At 37.3% G+C, this 22,444-nt stretch overlaps 1 protein-coding gene across 4 annotated transcripts in view; it reads right to left on the bottom strand.

Annotated features, from left to right (window-relative positions):
- The window catches only part of NIPAL2 (NIPA like domain containing 2), a 112,238-nt gene that overhangs the window by 45,021 nt on the left and 44,773 nt on the right, over positions 1–22,444 (bottom strand). For 3 of the 4 annotated variants that reach the window (XM_034966409.3, XM_034966408.3, XM_034966406.3), the window contains exons 2-4: positions 19,322–19,390; positions 17,767–17,938; positions 1,354–1,413 (exon numbers count right to left, since the gene is read on the bottom strand). In XM_034966409.3, coding sequence (XP_034822300.2) covers positions 1,354–1,413; positions 17,767–17,938; positions 19,322–19,390 — 301 coding nt within the window. The remainder of the gene's footprint in view (positions 1–1,353; positions 1,414–17,766; positions 17,939–19,321; positions 19,391–22,444) is intronic. The other variant, XM_034966407.3, reaches the window with a different exon arrangement.

Below are 22,444 nucleotides of genomic sequence, written 5' to 3' on the forward strand. Positions count from 1 at the left end.
GCCTCGGCCTCCCAAAGTGCTGGGATTATAGGCATCAGCCACTGCATCAGGCATTGGCCATTCTTATTTCTGAGTCCATACAACTTCCCCAAATGATTCTACAAACCACAATATATAAAAAAGGGTATAGAAAAATAATATGTTGGAAGAGATAGAATCCACATATGAATGCATTTAGAAAAACATTTAACCATGAAAAATTTGACAATGTTGACTAAAAACTCTGCTAGCAGAATCAAACCAAGGAGGAAAAGAAAAAGAGAAAACATTTTCAAGACATTATGCTCAAGGGAAACATGATCAGGGAAAACAAATGCTCAACATACCAACACTGGTGTCACATTTAGAGCTCAAAATTTAAAAAAAAATGATCTCCCTGGAAGAGGGTAGGCATTGTTTTATTTAAAGTGCCTAAAGTATTTGTATTCATTATCATATGTCAGCAGCAATTCAAACAGGATTTTGTCATGGAAGAAAATATGAATCTCTATAATTCTTCTCACCAATGATATGTCCAACAATAGCTGGAAAATTCAATACATAAGTGATGGCTTTGCCATACATCAGAAATGTTTCTTACAGCCAGGAAGGCTACTGTCATTTTCCATTAATAACTGTATTTCCAAATAAAATATTTAAGAACAATGGTCTGTGCTACTTTTGGGAAAAGCCAAATATAAATTTTAGTTAGTTGGTGCATCAAATTTTTTGTGGTTTTCATTTTTATGCAATACTTTCGTGTAACAATATAACAAATATATCCTTTGGAGTATAATAGTCTATTAGGTAACACAGATGTTTTCATTGAATTTTATGGTGTTCATAAAATTTTATAACATTAATATTATTATAATAACCCATTATAAAATATACAAATGCTCAACATACCAACACTAGTGTCACATTTAGAGCTCAAATTTTTAAAAAAAATGATCTCCCTGGAAGAAGGGAGGCATTGTTTTATTTAAAGTGCCTAAAGTATTTGTATTTTAATGGGTTATTATAATAATAAAATGTTATGAAATTATAATTCAGTGCATTATAATAATATAATCCCTTCAACTGATTAATCTTATAATCATAAATTATTTTATAATAATTCATTATAATTATTAATTAATAATTTGCTATAGCAAAAATTGATCACATTTAGCAGTAGTCACAATAGAAATGGAAGTATTTTATGCGAGAAGAGATGGCAGCTCCAAGACAGAATAATGCCTGACTCTAAATGAGACTTACACCCATTTCAGTAATTTGTTTCCAGTTTTTATCGCACATATTTTTATGGATTGTATTATTTATTTCCTGATCAAGCAATGCTACAATTACATGAATTAAATAATTACTTACCGAGTAAGTCTGAGGCTCTCAAATTGTCTTTCAGAAATGTAACAGAAATAATGGCACTACCTATAAAGAAAATGGCCATTAGTGGTAGTTCCAATATAAAAGTGTCTATTACGCAATGCCATTTGAAAGAAGTTAAGCAATTTGTGCCTTATGCCTGATGAGCTATGTCCTGATCAGAGACATTCAGCAGTTGTGGCTATAAAAAGGCCTTTCTTCCCCCTGTGGCTGAGGATATGTGGAAATTGGTGTGGTTTACAATGGATGTGGCTGAGACAGTGTCTTGTATATAGTGAAGGCTTAATAAAAGTTTGCTAAAAGACAGAACAAATGAAAGAAAGAAGAAAGGCAGAAAGAGCAGGAAGGGGCAGAAAGAGCAGGAAGGGTTAGAAAGGAAGAGATAGGAAGGAAAGAAAGAAGGATGGGGCAGGGTGCAGTGGCTCATGCCTGTAAGCCTCAGCACTTTGGGAGGAGTTTGAGTCCAGGAGTTCAAGATAAGCCTGGGCAACATAGTGAAACACCCCATCTCTACTTAAAATACAAAAAATTAGTGGGGCATGGTGGCGTGGGCCTGTAGTCCCAGCTACTGGGGAGGCTGAGGTGGGTGGATTTCTTGAGCCTGGGAGGTTGAGGCTGCAGTGAGCCATGATGGCACCACTGCACTGCAGCCTCAGTGACAGAAGGAGATCCTGTCGCAAAAAAAAAAAAAAAAAAAAAAAAAAAAAGGACAGGAAGAACTTTAAATATGTGCTAAACTGAAACTCATGATTTCCCAGCATCTCCTCCTATAATTCCTGTTCCGATAATTCCTGTATCTACTTATTAACACCAGAATCCCAGGACTGCTCCTATTTCTCTTCTATTTGACGATCCACATCCAACAGGTCACTGGGTCTAAATCTATCGTCCACTCTATTTTTTTCTTTTTTTTGAGACAGGGATTTGCGCTGTTGCCCAGGCTGGAGTGCAGTGGCAAGATCATAACTCACTGCAACATTGGACTCCTAGGCTCAAGTGATCCTCTCGAGTAGCTGGGACCACAGGCTCATGCCACCACTCCCAGCTAATTAAAAAAGTTTTTTATTTTTAGAAATGGGGTCTCACTATGTTGCCCAGGCTGGTGTCAAACTCCTGGGCTCAAGTGATCCTCCTGCCTCGACCTCCCAAAGTATTGGGATTACAGGCATAATCCACCACAACCAGCCTTATTTCACTCTTTGTTAGGTCTGTTCCCAACTCTTCATTCCTGTGATCACCAGCCCTATCCCAAGCTCAGGGCAGCTTCTCTGGCTTAGACCTTTAGCTTCCCTCTGACCTCCCATTTCCCCCTTTTCCCCTTTCCCCATACCACCACCAGAGTAATCGCTCTAAAATGCAAATCTAATGTAAATCCACTGCTTTCAAACCCCTAAGTGGCTGGTCTACAGGACAAAGGCCACACTACCAAGCAGAACACTCAAAGAGCTATGATTTTGCTTCTGATGCTTTGGTCACCACATTTGTCTTTATTTGATCATCTGTAGCCCACCTTTACTGAAGTAATTATAATTCCCAGAATCCACCATGCAGTTTCATGCTTAATGGCTTTTACATGTCCAGCTCTGCCCTGTCCTTGTGACCAGCTCTAGACTCAAGTGTCACCTCTGGATTCCCCTGGGCCGAGCTGATCCCGCCACCCTTATGCTCTGATTACCCCTGTGTATAGCTTTTTCACTACACCTAAGATTTATTTGCCTGTCTTCCCCCAAAAGACCATCAGTTCCTTTTAATCTGAGATATGTCTTTTTATTCTTCTAAGATCTCCAGTGAGTAGCTGTATCTAGCACATAAAAGGTGTTCAATAAATGCTCATTGAATGAAATGAAAGAGTATGGGATCTCAGCCTTGCAGTTGTTCTCTTTCCCATTAGTGACACTACTGGACTCTCTCCCTCACAGTCGAGCCATCGTCTGCTACTGTCGCCTCAGGTACCAGGGTTAAACTGAACCTCTCTGAGTTGTCCCTGTTATGGGGTCATTTATGAGTATAGGCATGGGAAAATCCAAAATTGCAATAATACAAAAAGATACACAACATAATATATGCTGTAAATTTTTAACAAAAACTATTTGCTGGTTGTTTTTTAAAAGTAAAAGTACAAGAAAGAAAAGTTATCATAAAATAATATCATCCTGTAAAGAAAATTGCAGTTAATATATTGGTGTTTTTACTTCTCTTCAGTTGAGATCAAACTTTAATATCAAATTTCCTTTCTCAGTTTCCTCAGTTAACACATTACAATTTGCCATGTCATCAAGAATTCTTCATAGACATAATTTTAATGTTGGTATAATAATCCATTAAACAGATGCTGTGGTTAAATTTGAATGTGACTATATCTGATGTTCCGGCAATTTATTGAAAACAAAATAAGTCCACACCAGAAACCCTCATGCAGGATAAGATGAGATGCTATTTGTTTCCTTTTTTTTTTTTTTTCTCAACTTAGCTTTTTCTCATTCTGGTTGATCTTTGTCCTTCAAAACTTTTCCTGGGCAGGTTACTTACAGGAATGGAAGTTTCACACAGAGTAAACCAGGCATGGGAAATGCTCATCAAGCATGAGTTTGAGTGTTTTGGTTTTAAAACATTAAAGCAAGGTTTTCTGTAGATAAACTAATGCATGACTACATGGCTCATTAAAGTAAGAAATGAATTTGGGATAGGTATAAAAATGTATGCAAATTTTCTATTTCAGATTTGGACCAAAATAATCCAGGGAAACTAATTTCACATGGTAGAGCATGAGAAAAGGTATTAAAAACCCAAACCCCTACCCCACCCTCCAATCACAGACTTCCTGTGTAATTAAGTAAGGGATGTTTCTAAGTAGGAGATCGATTAGCAATAAAAAATAGGTGAAGTGTCGCTACATTAACACATACCAAATGTGTTCCATTATAACAATCCTTGAAATGACCATTTCACTACAAAGGATTATAGTAAGAAGGGAAACATTGCTTACATGGAATGAGATTTTAAGGTAGTAGGAGACATAGACATAATCTACTCCAGGTTCTAAACTTGCTAATTGGGAAACTGAAGTCCAAAGAATTTGTTTGTCTATTCACTGATCCATCCATTTAAAACACATTTACATTACAGCAGAGCTGGAACTGGCACTCATATTTCCTTGCTCTCAGTCCAGAGCTCTTTCTAGTACACTATACCCCATTGGCTCCCTTGAAGTAAGAAAACACATCATTTTACTTTTCTTGTTGCCAAGCCACAGTTTCATAAATACATTTACTTTCAGAAGGAGGAGGGGAAAATGTTATATGGGAAATAATTTCATTGCTAAAAGCTAAAAGGACATGATTGGTAACAAAAAACTGGAAATACACTACTTGTATCAAATTATATCAATTGCTATAAAACAATTGTCAGAATTTTATGAAACATAAATATGCTACTCTTCCTTTCTGAAAGATAATAGAAGTCTAATGCACTTCCACATTCAGCCAATAACATTTTTTTTCTGTTTTAAGAGAACTTGAGATTTTCTACAAAATTTTTAGGTAATAGAACAAGATTTTTTAGTTTTATTTATCTAGTAAAAAAGGCAAGAAAAAAAGAACATTCTATTAAGATACATTTACTTTCAACTCATTTATCTTGCAAAATATGCTAAAATGAGAGCTGTGTTGAGCAAAAAGGCAGTATTGAGCAACAGCTAATAACATGACTTTTAAGTAGAGTAGTAAATTTTTCAAATGAGAAAAACATCAACTGAAGTACTCGCATATATGTTTGTAATCAGAGGTCTATCAAGCCCAACACTTTCTAGTAGTTGCTATCACAATAACCATTGCCTAATGAACACCTAGAAAAGGGGAAAATCTATTATACTTTTATTCCTATAGTAAAATTTAATATTCAAAAATAGAGCATTTCAAGATTAATCATTTAAAAAGCATTAAAACAGAACATAGCTGTAAATTAAACAGATTTGTACTAGTTATGGTTAAACCATAGTTATGACTGGATATTTACTTAAGCAATCAATTGTGTGTGCATTTTTGGTTTGAGACATGTTTGGGCAGAGACTCATGAATGCTTTTCCCTCTGGCCTTCAGAAGACACGGGTCTACAGAGAGTGCTCACTGATCTTGGTGCTTTATTAAAAAGTACTTTTTCGGGGGGAAAACTGATGTAAGAAAAACCAGGAGGAAGATGCGGGCTCTCCTAAGCACACAATAGTCCTAGCAGGTTAATAAAATGTCCCTGATTCAGACAGGCTATTTTCCCAGCCAAAATTCACTGCCCATAGTCAGTGAACTGTTATTCTTGGCAGGTGGGAGATGTTTATAAAATGTGACACCCTTTCCCTACAAGCTTATCAACAATTGATGGCGGATGGTGCTATTGCAGTTGCCCAAGAATCATCTTATCTTGGGGCCGATATATAAAATTTGCAAAAGGGGGTCTAATCTGAGCTGAGCTGTCTTCAACTCATTCTTACTTCATTATCCTTAAGGAAATGCTCTATTGGAAAGGCTGAGGCTGATTCATGAGAATGCTGGGAAGTGGAATACGGACAGGAATTAGCCAAAAAGACTTCCCTACTGTTTTGTTACTCAGAGTATCACTCCAGGTGAAAAGAAGAAGGTCTTGTTGAAGAACTGAAGTTCCACAATACTGCCTAGGTGGCCGGGTGCTGGGCTGGGATGTAGAACACCTGGGTTTGAGTGTTGCTCTGTCCAGAACCAGCTATGGAATACAGCACATGTTAATGTGCTAGCCTTGGTTTTATTTCCTCAACCGGTGAAAGGAAGCATTTGTGCTTCATCCTTTCTAATTATTCTCCTTGCTTGAACATTTTATAAACAGTCAGTTATTAGAAATAAGAGTGCATGGACCAAGCTGTGCTCTTTGTGTTTTCCCAGGTGGCTTTGAGTATTTGAGGGAAAAGAGACAGGTCCTCTGTTTTCCAAGATGACCATGGTCTATGTGTGCAGGTATAACTGAAAACACCAAGATTTGACACAGCATCTTTTCTTTACTTAGTGATGATATGTGTGAACAGGTATACCCACCAGTATGCAAAGAAACACAACCCCAGTGAATAAATGAATGGGCAGGAACACAAGTAATTCGCAAATGAGAGTAGACAAACATATAGGGGAAAGTCCAAATCATCAGTAATAAAGATAATTTAGAGCCAGGTGCTCTTTTCCACACACAATTTTAAGGCTATTGACAAGGAAGAAGTAAAGTCAGTACTCCCTCACATTGCTAGAGTCACTGTAAATTGATAGAAACTTTCTGATGAGTGATTTTACAATATCTATCAACAGCATCAAACTATTCAAATTCTTTGATCTAGTAATTCTGCATCTGTGAATCTGTCCTAAGGAAGTATTCCAAAAAATGGAGAGTCTCAAGCCTAAAGGTGTCAATTGCAAAATTATTTTTCACAGTGGAAAACTGGAATAATCTAAACATTCAGCAATAATCAGTAGAATATTATGCAGCTAATAGAAATTATTATGGAAAATTACATAGTGATATTGATAATTTTATGCTATTATGTTAAAAGAGGTAGAAAATTATATTTATACAATGATTATGACAGGAAAATATATACACAATAACGGTGGCTGAATATTCTACTTATTAAGGGTTTGACACGGAATAATTAACTCTTTCTATCCTCCCAGCGTCTCAGTGAGATAGTTGGCATTGTTATACTCATTTTACAGATAAAAAAGCTGAGGCTTGGAGAGTTTAAGTTTATTACACAATGTCACACAGTGACTCCAGAGTCAGGCACTAGACCACAATGGCCATAATGCATTAAAAAAATAAAAGGTGGGCCGGGCGCGGTGGCTCACGCCTGTAATCCCAGCACGTTGGGAGGCCGAGGCGGGCGGATCACGAGGTCAGGAGATCGAGACCACCCTGGCTAACACGGTGAAACCCCGTCTCTACTAAAAATACAAAAAATTAGCCGGGCGTGGTAGCGGGCGCCTGTAGTCCCAGCTACTCGGGAGGCTGAGGCAGGAGAATGGCGTGAACCCGGGAGGCGGAGCTTGCAGTGAGCCGAGATCGCGCCACTGCACTCCAGCGTGGGCGACAGAGCGAGACTCCGTCTCAAAAAAAAAAAAAAAAAAAAAAAAAGGTGAAAGGTAATACACCATTGGTATACCATGGCATAAAAGGCAAAAGGTAATGTACCATTGATAATATACCAATTTATCAAATTTCCTTTAGACACGAGGAATAAGTTTTAGCGATCTATTGCACAGCATGGTGACCCAGTTAATAGTGATACATATTTCAAAATTCCTAAAAGAGTAGATTTTAAAAGTTCTTTTTTTTGAGACAGGGTCTCCTTCTGTTGCCCAGGCTGGAGTGCAGTGGCGCAACCATGGCTCGCTGCAGCCTCGACCTCCTGAGCTCACGTGATTCTCCCACCTCAGCCTCCCAAGGAGCTGGGACTATAGGCAATACCGTGTACTAACACGCCTGGCTAGTTTATAATTTTTTTTGTAGAGACAGAGTCTCACTATGTTGCCCAGGCTGGTCTCAAACGTCTGGGCTCAATTGATTCTCCTACTTTGGCCTTCCAAAGTGCTGAGATTACAGGCGAAAGCCACTGCACCTGACAGATTTTTTTTTTTTTTTTTAACTGAGCCTGGCTCTGTCACCCAGGCTGGAGTGCATTGGCGATCTCAGCTCACTGCAACTTCCGCTTCCCAAGTTCAAGCGATTCTCCTGCCTCAGCCTCCTGAGTAGCTGGGGCTATAGGAGCCCACCACTATGCCCGGCTAATTTTTGTATTTTTAGTAGAGATGGGGTTTCACTATGTTGGCCAGGCTAGTTTTGAGCTCCTAACCTCGTGATCCTCCCGCCTTGGCCTCGCAAAGTGCTACGATTACAGGAGTGAGCCACCGCGCCCGGTCTTTTGCCTAAATATTCTTAACCATACAAAATGAGAAGTAGATGAGATGATAAATATGTTAATTAGCCTGATGTAATGTTTCTACAGCATATACATCTATCAAAACACCACACTGTACCCCATAAACATATAAAATTATTTGTCAATTAAAACAATTTTAAAAATTACGTTAAAAAATAAAAGAGTTTGAAAAGATAACATGCCAAAACCCAAAGGGTGGTTCTGTAGGAGTCATGGGGGGCAGGGCGGAGGAAGACAGCAGGAATACTATCCGTAAGGGGAAAGGACATGCAACCTTCTTCTAGTGTTTCCTTTGGTGCAAAATGGTACCTCCATGGAGCAGTCTAATGTATTTAATGTATCCAGTTGCCCTTGAAGCTCTAATGCTTTAAGGAAGCTTTTCAGCAGCAATTGCTGACTGCTGACTGTGGACTGCCTCCTATTGGTGAGTCATCTGTTCTTTTGGCTATTAAGTGTCACTTAGGTTGGCAATCAAAATGGAGATTCATTCTGTTCAAGGTTCATATAAGGAAATCTACACTTGGGCATTTGGATTCAGGTTTCCAGATGAAAATAGATAAAATAAAGGCCAAGCAAGTTTCCGGTGCCTTCCAAACCATGTCTAGATGTGGGGGAGGGTGCCAGTCCCAGAGTGAGGTATGTGTCTTGGTGTTGCACTTCCTCGTGCTTCTTGATTTACTTAGGAATCAACCCTCGGTTTGTCCTTCATTCACCTACTCTCTGAAATCCTTCAGTTTATGAGACTCGGTCCAAGACCAGCTGTTATTATGGAAAAGTTACTTGATGCTCTAAGACCCATAGCAGGCCACGAGAGAGAAAAAGCCAACCATAAATTAACCTGATGCATGAGTATTCAGAAAAGTTGTAAATACTTGGTTTGAGGTTCTTCTGTAATAGCTACTAATGTGGATTAATAAATGAGAAGTTAAATACCAAACTTCTCTGTTAGCAATTTAGCTCAAGGGCAGATTTTTACATGTCAGTTTAGAACCCTGTGTCTGTAGAATAAGAGGTAAATGGGCATTCCCTTTTTAAATTTGTAACATTAAGACATATGTGTGCTTTTTATTTAAACTCTCTTCCCCTAAAATAATAATTTTTTATTAAAAGCTTAATGGTACAGAAGACTGTTCAATAACTGTTTCAATGTTTAGGGCATGGCTATTTTTAAATGATTTTGTTCACTTTGTTTATTTCTCTCTGTTTTTTTACCCTTTATTGTCACTTCTTAAAGACAAATCTAACCCAAAGCTAAGACAATCAATTAATTATACTTTACTCAAATGTGATTATGGATATGATATTCTTATCTGATTCAGCTGGGGAGAAAAAGAACGTTTGGTTGACAGGTTACAAACTCAAATGCCTATAAGGGCCTTTAAGGTAATCTTCTGAAGACAAAAAAAAAATGAGGGGGGTGTGGGCCACAGTAATAAGGGGGATGGGCTCTGGTGATGAAGAGGGTGGGCGTGGTGATGAGAGGTAGTCTGTAATGATGAGGGGGTGGGCGTGGTGATGAGGGGTAGTCTGTAATGATGAGGGGGTGGGCTGTGGTGATGAGGGAGGTGGGCATGGTGATGGGGGTAGGCTGTAATGATGAGAGGGTGGGCTGTGGTGATGGGGGGTGCTGGCCATGGTGGTGATGGGCTGTGGGGCCGTGGTGAACTATTCAAGATCAGTGAAAGGTGGCACTCCTGAATCAGCCTTAGCCAACTGCAAATCCAGCACTACCAAATCTGATTCTTTAGCCAAAAATTCAGTTTTGTGTGTGTGTTATTGTCCAATTTTTACCCATAGGAAATTAATTAGTATTCTTTAAAAGCATTGTTTGAGCCAGTCAAAACATGGGCCAACTCTGGTCTACAGGCAAGTTTGTGAACTCTGATCTAGCCTACAAATAAAAATTTCATCCATTTTCATTTCCTGGACATTCAATTTATTACATCATCTCTGTGATATAAAGAGAAACCAGGATGTATATTTATAATATAGGAAAGTAGAAGATAAAACACTAAGGAAAACTCTCTCTTATAAAAAGAAAATAACCCATGACATGAAAAGAACATATTTACATAATAATGCTACAAACAGAACCTCACATGTAAATATCTGGCTTGTGGTTTCTGACCACTTATAATGGCAACTTTATTGTACTGCTAAAAAGCAAACCACAAAAACACTTTCATGTCAGTCACAATCAAGCTTCAAACACGTGGACACATCGAGCGTGCTCACAGGCAGAGTCAACTCTAACCATATTGAGGTACTACTACATAATTATCATTCCCCGTTAGTTGTAGAACTTTAGGAAAAGAGGTATGTCAATTACAATTGTATTCCATGTATTCCATGGAATTAAGATTTGAATATCTGAGGATATGTCAGTTTGAAAAATGTCATCTTACAGCGGGAAAAGTTCTACCATTCATGTTGGCAGGAAGAAAAGTGTCAAGTAATTCATGTTGATTAAAATAATTGCTATTGTCATTTACTGAAGATAATGAAGGAACTGTCGTTCAGAGACAATTTGCGTAATTTCAAACGAGGGAACTTACCTGGATTAAGAACAATAATCCTTTCTTTTCTACATTTTTCTTGGCATGCGTTAATGTTAAAGTTGAAAAGACTCCAAAAAAGTAAAAATACTACCACTGACTAGATTAATTCTGTATTACAAATTTAATTGTGTGTTACTTCATCATTAGCAGCCTCTCTAGAAATACTCTTGTGGCATGCTGAAAAAATAAGGATGAGTGGAAAAGATGTTTCAAATAAAGTGTTTAGGCTTCAGGAATGCTTTCTGCTGAGAGTATATGAGCAGACATAGATTAAAACTTCAGAGTTTTATTTCACACATTTTATGTAGGCTGGTTTTTGGACAAACACGCAAAAGCAGATAACTCAGCAAGCCACTAAGAAAAGTGATATTTTCTGCATATCTTGAACATTAAAATCAATGTCCGTGTGAAGTGACACTATCACAGGCATCCTGTGAGGTTTTAGAGTTCCGGTGACCTCATCCAGGCTGGCAGTAAGCACACTGCTCTAAGGGACAAAGAGAATTCGCAGCATCTAGGTTTGTGTAACGCTATGGGTCACTTGCTCATTGGTTTGTTTATGTTTCCTTTCATTTGTTTCTAATAAAAATCTTGGAGACCAAAGTTTCTCCTTGACATGATTTCTTTGGAATTCCAAAAGGCCTCACCAGGGCTTCCTGGCTCTGCTATGACCGTCGTCTAATGGATTACAGATACATTTCAGTTTAGGGCTTCATAACAGCACCACAGAAATACACAAAACAACATGTATTCCACATCATGAATTTTGATTTGAGCAAAAACCAGCATATTGGGGAAAATTAGAGATGGAAAAGACTTATCAGACTCATGCTCTCCTCATTTTCTCAGTGCAGTTAGCTCTCCAACCTTAATACAAATTAGCTCAGTAACAGTGCGACTACTTCTCTTAGGAACTTACTCTAGGGCCATGGAGATCTTGCTGCTATTATCTTTCCATACAAAATTTCAAGTGCTTAATTTAATATAATTTATCCCAAAGTCAATCTATTTATTACTCATTTCCATTCAGCTGGGCAATGATTGAGGTAATGAGTTTATGTGTCTCATACCTGGCATAGTGGATGCTCATTCAATATTAGTTTCTTACCTTTATTACTTTGTCTAAAGTATTGCCCGAATTTAACTTGGAAAAAGCTGATATGTTCTTGCACTCTTTTCTGGTTACTTTTAATCAATATACTCAGAGGCATAGAACTGAAAAATGTCACCGGTGCTTCCATCACATTCTATTTCTCCCTCCCTCCCTCCTTGCCCCTGCAATGATCTCCCTCCATATCCCACTTCCTTGCCGCCCCATAGACAAGTTAATTTTATACTGAGAGAAGTCTGCCATGAAGCTATTTAATTCCATGTGGCTTCAATTCTTTGGATTGTTGATAACTTCATTGTTTTTAATCATCTCTAAATGTTTAGGCATAGCATAGATCACAGTCATGGGGATAAACAGAAAAAGGAAAACATTAAATGTAAGCCCACGCTTTGGAGATGCACAAATAACTGAACTCAATCCCCAAAGGACAGGCTTATAGACCTATGAGTGTTCACAAGCATGAATATTCATGAGTCTCTTGCAATGAACTGTTTAACCACCGTGCTTCATTAGGAATTGAAATCTTTTAAGCAAGTATTTATCTCTTCCAACACCCTAGAACGGAATATCCTATCCTTGTTTTGTCAAAATTCAAATTTGAACCAATTCTGCAGGCTGCATTTTGTGATTTCCCCGTGCTGTGCTCTCCCAGGAAGGGCAAATGTCAAGCAACGAGACACACAGTCAGTCACCAGTCCCCTGGGTCTCAGTTAAATGGTGAGGAAGGACATGAAACAGGTCATTGTGAGCATGCTGAGAGGTGCCAAAGGGGAAGTGTAGGGCAGGGTCGCTGTGTGTGGTTGGGCGGGCTGTGTAAGTTTTGCAATGCAGAGAGTCTCCACATCTGAGGTGGCACCACCTGCATCTCACACCTTGTTGATTTGTGTATTTCTCAGCACAATTCTCTGACAGATGGTCCCAGAGTGTCCTGTTCTAACAAAATTAATGTATTACAATCATTTGCAGACAGACAGAAATAAAGTATTTTGAGAAAGGGCTCCCTTTTTCTAATTCACAAAACGGCACCACACAGATGAGAGGAGGGCCTGCGTAGGGTGTGAAGAGAGCAGAGAGTAAGTCTGCTTAATTACCTTAGTCTGAAAGCCAGGGAAGGCCTCTTGAGCAAGGGTTTACCTGAGACAAGAAGGATTAGCAGCAGTTTGAAATTTTATTACAAACTCCACAGAATATCTAACCTATTTCTTTGTACTGGATTTCTGGTATATTAATAGTTTCCCAGAAAACATATCCTCAAATCACAGTTGATCTGAAAGGAATCTGCCATTCGGCCTCTCTGTAGTTAATGAACAAGAGAACACAAGTGCTTTGAAGCCAGAGCAAGAAGATGGAAAACTGTATATACATCTAGCTTGCTAAGCATTTCCTCTGACAAACTCCTGTACTGGTTTTTAAAATGTATTTCGTGTTGGTAGGTTATTTGGAAATTCTTCTATTTTCCACCGTGCTTTGGTAGGGAATATGCGAAGGAGTTGAAGGGTAATTGCTACTTAATTAGATGAAAAATGAGCTGTGAGGATGCTACTTTATTGCTCTCTGTAAATTTAGCCACTGCATAGATGAGAACAATAAAAAGCCTTTCTTGAATTGGTTTCTCCATTTTAGAGAATTTAACCATCAGCCATCTTTGGAGGCATGGAAGTATGCTCCATTATAAAGAATAAGGTATTTTATTTATCTACACAATAATAATTACAAATCCTAGTGACAATAGCCAGTGTTGTCATTATGTCAAATACTATCTAACCAATACCAACACTGTCCTTAGATGTTTGAGTTTACTCAGTTCTTCCGCACAATGACCTCTCATATGGGAACTACGTTCATTCCCACTTTACAGGCTAGGGATCTGAGGCATAAATTGGTTTTAATAATTTGCCTAGGGTCACAGAGCTTGCCAATGGCAGAACTGAGATTTGAACCCTGGCGGTGTGGCCCTAGAGCTCTTGACCTTTCTGCTGCCCTGGTTTATTTGGACGAGTATTGAACCTAGCCTCTAGGTGAAATTGAAAATAATTAATTAAGCTTTGTGAATTAATGGAAACACAAATCCACATCTAGAATTAACCACACTGCTAGTAAAACTAGCATTTTAGTCAGAATAGATTTTGGACGTATTATTCATTGAGAAAGACTTCCAGTGAGAAAAATAAAGTAAAATTAAAAGATGACGCAAGGATACAAAGGTTCTGACTCTCTCAAAAAGCTGGACCCAGGCCTGGGCATCCCTGTGCACTGAGATCTTTCCCCATTGTGCCGTCTTCACAGTGAAGCATAGACGGGTTATTTAGGCTGAGTCTCTAGCACAATGTGACTGCCTGTGAGCTTTGCCTTAAGAATTCCCTAAAGGGTTTTCTGCAGAACTGCTGTCCCTTGAGATGCAATCAAGGGAATCTCAGATGTGTTCAGTATGTTTTGGAGACCTGGTGTACTGCATCTGCCTCTCGAAGATTCATAGAGTGCATAGGCCTGTTTTAGGGCCCCAAGAAGCTCTACACTAATGAAACCTGTGTCGCCTTTAAAACCCCAAATTGCAGAATCCTGTTTGATTATGGAATTCTTTGTTTCTTAGACCACCTATGAATCTACCTGTAAAACTAATGTTGGACAAATGCTGCCTGAAGCTGAGCACGTCAGTGAGGAACAGCAGGACACACAGAGAGAGGGAAAGAAAGCACAGAAGAAAGATGCTTCAAGAAAGGAAAACATGGGTAGAGGGCAAGTTGAAATGCCTATATTGCTAACTGTGGTGCTTCTTACAAATGAGTCCTATATATGACTAGTATATGTCAGACATATGTCATATATGACATACATGTCATACATATATACATGTAAATCATATGACTGTATACTTTAATTGATATTAATTAATATGTATTCAATTAATATATTATCTATTAATATGTAACTATATTTAATATATATTAAATGTATAACAATACTATTTAATATAATTATATTAAATATAATTAATATATTAAATATTATATATTAAAGAATCAATATAATTATATTAAATATATTAAATATAATCAATAAATTATATTTATATTATTTAATACAAATATATTAAATAGCATATATTTAATATAATTATATATAATATATAATCAAATATATTACACTCAGTTAAAGTATACAAATATATATTATACTCAAAGTATACAAAAGGAGCAGAAATTTTGATTATGTGAGACAAAATAGCAAGTCTGGTATATTAGCAATCATCAGTGTAGTAAAACTAGTCCACATGTTTACCCGCACAGTCTCTCCCTGCTTCTGGAAAGGAAAAATGGAGCGCAGTGTGTTGGTGTGAACCAGACTGTCTAAGGAGAGGGAGGAAGATGAAAGACTTAAGGGACTTAACACACCTGGACTTAAGGACTAAAACTATTGTAAGTGTTCTGGATTTTAATAATCTCTCTGTCTCCTACTCTTAGAAAAGCAACAAAAGATAGAAGAAAAATCAGAAAAGAATATGCAATTTCCCAAGCAACACTGCAATAGGTTTTATTTTTTATTAAAATTCAATGGGAGATTTGATTTCTTAAAGCTCCCAAGAAATGATACAGAAAAAAAGTTATAGGAAAGTGTGGATTTTCTGCTTCATCTGTAGACACAGACATAAGAGACATCTGGTTTATACTTTCCCTTTTCCTTCAAATTCTCTAGAGTTTCTAGAGTCTTTATAAAGAATCTCAGGGTAGCAGGGGTTTGTTCTAGGGAAAATCCTCCATCACCAGCAGTCCCTCACCCACCCACAAAGCTTTACAATGACTTAAATCCAGCTCAGGACTGCTGTGGGAATACTATTTATGAACATACATTACTGTGTGCAAAGATTGTAAAGTAGGAAATGAGTTGTGTTTGAGGCTGTAAGTTCACATCTTTGAATCACTTCAGATGCACAGAGAGGGAGGTAGCTAAAAATGTTCTGAAGCTGAAACATTAATTGGGGCTAACAGCACACAAAGAAAAATAATCTGTAGCATGAAGAAAAAGCCCATCTGTCAAGGCAGTGGGCTCAGAGTTTTAAGGTGGGTGGACCAGCTCACAGGGGACTTGGGGAGAATAGGACACTCTTTCTGAGTGGAAGATTGGAAAGCTTCAGCTTTCAGGTTTTAATGAGAGCTTGGATCAAGTCTTGCCAAGGTGGGCAGACTCACAGGCAGCTTCACTGAAGGTCTAGGAAGGGTGCCACTGCTGACCCTGAAGTGCTGAAAACTGCCCCATTCTCACTTCAGGCCCCATGAGGTCTGGCTTTATCGCATTTCTGTGAAATCTCTGATCTTTACAATATTTCCCCTTTGTTTGAACCACCTGAGGTAGCACCCTTTTTCTTATACCCCACTCCCACAAAAGGCTTCCCAGGACCAGGACACATGAGATAAATGGAGAATTTCAATACGATATGGTGCACTCACCACCAGCCTTCCCCAGTTATCTATCTAATATGCCTGGACACATTTTTCTCTGGCTATTTCATGGAAACGGCATAAAGTAAGGAAAAAAATTAAAGATCAGCATGATATACACTGTCATTATGGAGAATAAAACAACATTTTCAAGACAGCAGGAGTCTGGAGGGATCCCAAGTTCATCATATAACTAGATCTTTTATCTGTTATTTCCCAGATTTTGAAAACATAAAACGTCTAAAATGTCTATGTACATGTTAGTGGTTTACTAAATAGAAAGTGAGGTTTACCCAATTTGCTTATTCTATTGGAATGTTAAAAACAGTAAATGATTACATAAATCGTGTGCCTCTTCGGAGTAGTAACAGGATGGCTCTTTTAAGTAGGCAATTTCTAGAAAGCAAAGTAAGTGTTTTTTGCTAAATATTCTATTAGACCTCATTAAAGTATTTTAAATAAAATATTTTAAATGATTGAGATAAATGACTTACAAAATAAAATTCTCTTCGAATCTACATCGTTTCAGTTTAAATGATGTTTTCTTTAAGAATATCATATAGTTGTTTAGGAGGAACATTTAAATTGGGATATGTAAACGTGATATGCTTGATCTAGTTGTTAACAGCTAATGACTATCAAGTTGTTTCTATTTCAATGAAGTTCTAAATTCACGCAAATTTAGAAACATTCTGTTTCCATAGCAGCAGATAAAGAGTAAAACCAAAAAGATTTTATTGATTTTAACAGGGCTTAGAGAATTTGTTCTCCTTTTTAGCAATGATTTTTGCTCATTTTTTTCAGTCTTTCACATCTCATTTTTTCTTTTCTAAATGTATTTAGTAAATTACATAAAATTTCAAAGTAGATATTTGTGACATTACTGTAAAATTACACATTCTTATAGTAATGTAGACTAACCAATATTTAATTCTTAATGTCAAAGAGATACTAAACTATGAAGTCAAGACCAGGCATCAAAGACTCTAACTACAGGCATTATCAGTTTAACATATGAATAAAACATTGCATTACAAATGCTTTTAGGTAACTCATTAATGATTACAAGCACAGTATAACATCTTCTGTCGCCGTTAATTTATTAAGACTCAGGCATCAGGCTTTCACACATAGGTGTTAGAGTCACAAAATGCAAGTTTCTTCATGGTTAATGTGACAGCATGACAATGGATCGCTGAAATTAGCAGAATAATTGTTCCATGTTAACGTGATAAGAAACCAGGCAATAGACTTTCTTCTTTGGTGCATTTGTTGTTTCAGTTGTGTGTTTTTCTCCGATTATTCTGCTCTTTTAATTTCTGTTTGTCAAAATACAGAATGGCTTACCTGTAACAGACACACAGCCTAACGGAGCGATCAGAGTAATGGGAGCAAATCCATAGGCTGCAAAGTTCCCCGTCTCTCCCACGGCCATCAGCAGGACACCACCCCACCACAGCACACTCTTGAAGTATGGCCTTGGCTGCTCTTGTTGTGCCAGCTGAAGGTGAGAATATTTCTGAAAGTAAATCAGAAGACAAATAAGAAAACATTCTGAGCTATGAGGGGAATGCCACTTTTTTTCTTTTGTATTCCTTTAATTCTTTTTATAAGAACGCTAATTTATTTTTGTATTTTTTTTAAGAACGAATACATTTTTGGGGAATTATTGAAAATTATATTAGGTCATTTTCTAGCAAAGATTTGTATAAACAAATATAGTAGTTACCCCCCGATCCACGGATTCATTTTCCGTGGTTTCAATTACCCATGGTCAGAAAATATTAGATGGAAAATTCCAGAAATAAACATTTCATACATTTTAAATTGCATGCTTTTCTGAGTAGCAGGATGAAATCTCTTGCTGTCCTGCTTGGTATGTGAATCCTCCTTTTGTCCAACGTATCCATGCTGCAGATGCTCCCTGTCCCTTGGTCATTCAGTGGCCCTCTCGGTTATCAGATCAGCTGTTGCAGTAGCACAGTGCTTGTGTTCAAGTAACCCTTATTTTACTTACTTGTTCTATTTTATTATTAGTTATTGTTGTTAATCTTTTACTGTGCCTAAGTTATAAATTAAATGAGATCATAGGTATGTATGTATAGGAAAAACATAGTATATACTGAATAGAGTTCAGTATTAGCTCTAGTTTCAGACATCCACTGGGAGTCTTGCAATGCATTCCCTGAGGATAAGAGGGAACTACCATATAACATCCTGGGAGATATTTTGATGCTCAGGTTTATTTTGATTCAAATTGTTTTAAAGACTGCACTAATTTGATTCTATTTCAAACTGATTCATGAAATGATTTAAAATTTTTTATTTAATTCATGGTTTGGTTAAAAATTCATATTTCATTCAGTTTGCAGTTTAGCAAATCAGCGATTTATTCATGTTTCTAATTCATGTTCAGTTATAGTTCCTATTTTGTATTCTACATTCTTTCCTCAAGACCATTAGTCTATAGTGGCATATTTAACAGTATTTTAAAGAAAGGGGAAAAAAACCCTATAATCTGTACTTTCATGAACTGCTTCTAAAAAGTGTCTGAATCCCATCTGGGGTGAAGGCTATGGAAGAAATCAAAGTACTGCAAATCAAACCGGTGCTATTTATCCATTAGACACCGTCGGCCCCTTACCTAGGGTCTACAATACTGTCAGAGACCACTCCATCCCGCAAAATTAATTTCTTTTAAAATCAGAAGAAGAAGAGGAAAAATGAATGCACTCCAGCCTGGATTATATTTGTGTTTATACCAATGAGGTCATAAAATATATTTTTTTAATAATTTTTATGGAGAAAAGAGCCACAAAGACAAAAGTGCCCAAGGCCCATGAGAGTCATAATGTGTCCCTGGATCAATCTATAGTGTTAGAAAAATAAGCTTTTTTCTTACCTGAATATTTAGAGAAATACTGATCACCAAGTTTCCTAAAATAGCCAGCAAAACTCCAAAAAGGTGAATCTGTAAAAGAAAATGTTTTCCTTAAATAATACTTGTAAGATATTTACTGGAAGAAAAAAGACAAATTTAGGTGTTCATTCATTTGTTCAGTAATTCAGCTTTAGCCTAGCACCCATTTCCCAGGGTAGGTTTGGGATATTAATAGGATTTAATTAGAATTAGTTTTTCACTTTTTTCGAACACTATTTTTAAGAAATCACTTGGTCCTTTATGACTTCTCTAGATATTTTTCTGCCTCATTTACTAAAATAAATAAAATAGTTAAATAGTTATTCGGGTTTTTCCAATCAAGATGCTGCTTCTTACGTATCCTTTCTTTTTATTTTCTTTTCTCTAATATCTTTTGGAGGACTGTGATATGAAAGAAAGATCATCGGACTACAAGGTAAAGGATAAATCTGAGACACAGATTTGCTCTATTCTAACTGGGTGACCTTTTGAGCAAGTTACTTCACTTCTCTGGCCTAAGTAAAAATGGGATATTGGATAAGATGTTTCCAGAAATCCCTTACTTCTAAGGTTCTATGATCTCCACTGGAGATGGGCTAAATTTTCCTACTACTCCCCTGGTCAAAAACCTAAAATGATTCTCTGCAGTCTACTATATCAAACAATAAACTGCTAGACCAGCTCACCACAATTAGTCCTCACCCAGGCCTCTGTCCATGACTTATTTTTAATGTGCTTCCTCTATCTCAGGTATGTGGCACGCGCCATCCTCTAGCCAGATGTGACACTTTCTCATGCCACTGCTCTCGTAGGTCATGCAGGTATGCCTCTCACTCACTCCAACCAAACCTCGCCCTCCTGGCCTGCAGAGGTACATCTCCTTGAGACCTCCTCAGACCACCTCGGCCCACCTTGACTTTCTCAGATTCTAAATGGTAAGCCTCCCTTATTTACTCTTTTATATTATCATGTTTGCTCAAATTCTCTGAGGGAAAAGAATCAAGTCTTATGCTTCTTTCTATTGGGTCTTCTGCTTCTTTCTATTGGGTCTTCTGCATCATCTACTGCTATATAAAATTGAAGATTTAATAAACACCTGCTTGAAAAAATATATAATCGTGTAACACAAGAACTATAGATGTTAAAAGGTAAGTTCTTACACGTTGCCCAAGATGTTTATCATAGATAGCTCATGTATTATTTAACGATTTCAAAAGATGCATTTGTTGCTCCCATCTAGGTCCAAAAGTATAATATCTTCTATTAGTGTAAATTAGCAGTGATACAAAGGATCATCTCCCTCTTATTCTACAGTACATAACTTCTAGCTAGCTTCAAATTCCAAGAAGTTATTTGAATTTCAAATGAGCATTGCAACCACAAAGAACCCTTTTCAGAATGCAAAATGTCTTTGAAGTTTTAGAGCTTTATTATATGTGATTTTTGTAGCAATAAGACACCAAATTCCAGCCTGACTCAAGTATAGCATGAAATTTAGTATTTAGAAATGAAATTTAGTATTTTTTAAATGAAGTAAAAAGTGGAAAACTCATTATATAGTTGATATATAATATCCATATTCTTTAATCAGTTAAGAATTTTCTTTTCCTAATAGAGGCACTTGGTAATAATTTTGATCACTATCCCTCATGGGGAAACAATTGAGGCACAATGCAATGTACTATTTCCATGCTTGCTATTTACATCTAATGTACTTGGCATTAATCAGGAAAATGAAGACTGAGAAAAAAATTTGGCCATGAATGGATATTTATTAACATCTCCCATAATTATAAAAGTACATTGTTGAATAGAAATAACTTACTTTAAAATTCTTTAAGTCATTCACTGAGCAGTTTAAATGGCTTCAGGCTGGGTATTCAAAAATTGGTGGTAGGATTTGGCAATAATTTCTTGGATATGACACCAAAGCATAGGCATTGAAAAAAATAGATAAATTGTACTTCATCAAGATTAAAAACTTATTTTTTTTTTTGAGACAGAATCTCACTCTGGTCACCCAGGCCAGAGTGCAGTGGCATGACCTCAGCTCACTGCAGTCTCTGCCTCCTAGAGGTAGAGGTTCAAGCGATTCTCGTGCCTCAGCCTCCCCAGTAGCTGGAACCACAGGCGTGCACCACCACACCCAGCTAATTTTTGTATTTTTAGTAGAGACGGCATTTCGCCATGTTGGCCAGGCTGGTCTCGAATTCCTGACTTCAAGTGATCTGCCTGCCTCAGCTCCCAAAGTGCTGGGATTACAGGCATGAGCCACCATGCCTGGCTGAGATTAAAAACTTTTTGCATCAACACACACTATCAATAGAGTGAAAGGCAACCCATGGAATGAGAGAAAATATTTGCAAATCATATATCTGGATTGAGATCCAGAATATTTAAAGAATGCCTACAATTCAACAACAAAAACATCCTGATTAAAAAATGGGCAAAGGACTTGAATAGCTGTTTCTCCAAGAAGACACACAAATGGCCAATAAACACATGAAAAGATTCTCAGCATCACTAATCATTAGGAAAATGCAAATCAAAACCACAATGAGTCACTACTTCACATCCAGTAGGATGGCTATAATTAAAAAAAAAAAAAAGAGAAAAGAAGTGTTAGCAAAGATGGGGAGAAACTGGAACACTTGTGCATTGCTGGTGGGAATGTAAAATGCTGCAGCCACTGTGGAAAATGGTGTGGAGATTCCTCAAAATTAAACACAGGATTACCATATGGTCTAGCAATTCCACTTTTGGGTACATATCCAAAAGAACTCAAAACAGGGATTTGAACAGATATTTGTACACTTATATTCAATAATAGCAGCATTATTCATAATAGCCAAAAGGTGGAAAAAACCTGTGTCCCTCAATGGATGAATGCATAAACAACATAGAGTACATATATATAATGGAATATTATTCAGCCTTAAAAAGGAAGGAAATTTCAATATACACTACAACATGGATGAACCTTATAAACCAAAAATAAAATTCTAAGCCCCTCAACTGACTGGTGGACCCTCCCCTAGGCCAAAGGCATTCCAAAGTTAACCTGAAAAACTAATTTAGGCCATGATGGGAAGTGGGGGTTGGGAC

The sequence above is a fragment of the Pan paniscus genome, chromosome 7, assembly GCF_029289425.2.
Source record: "Pan paniscus chromosome 7, NHGRI_mPanPan1-v2.0_pri, whole genome shotgun sequence".
NCBI lineage: Eukaryota > Metazoa > Chordata > Mammalia > Primates > Hominidae > Pan > Pan paniscus.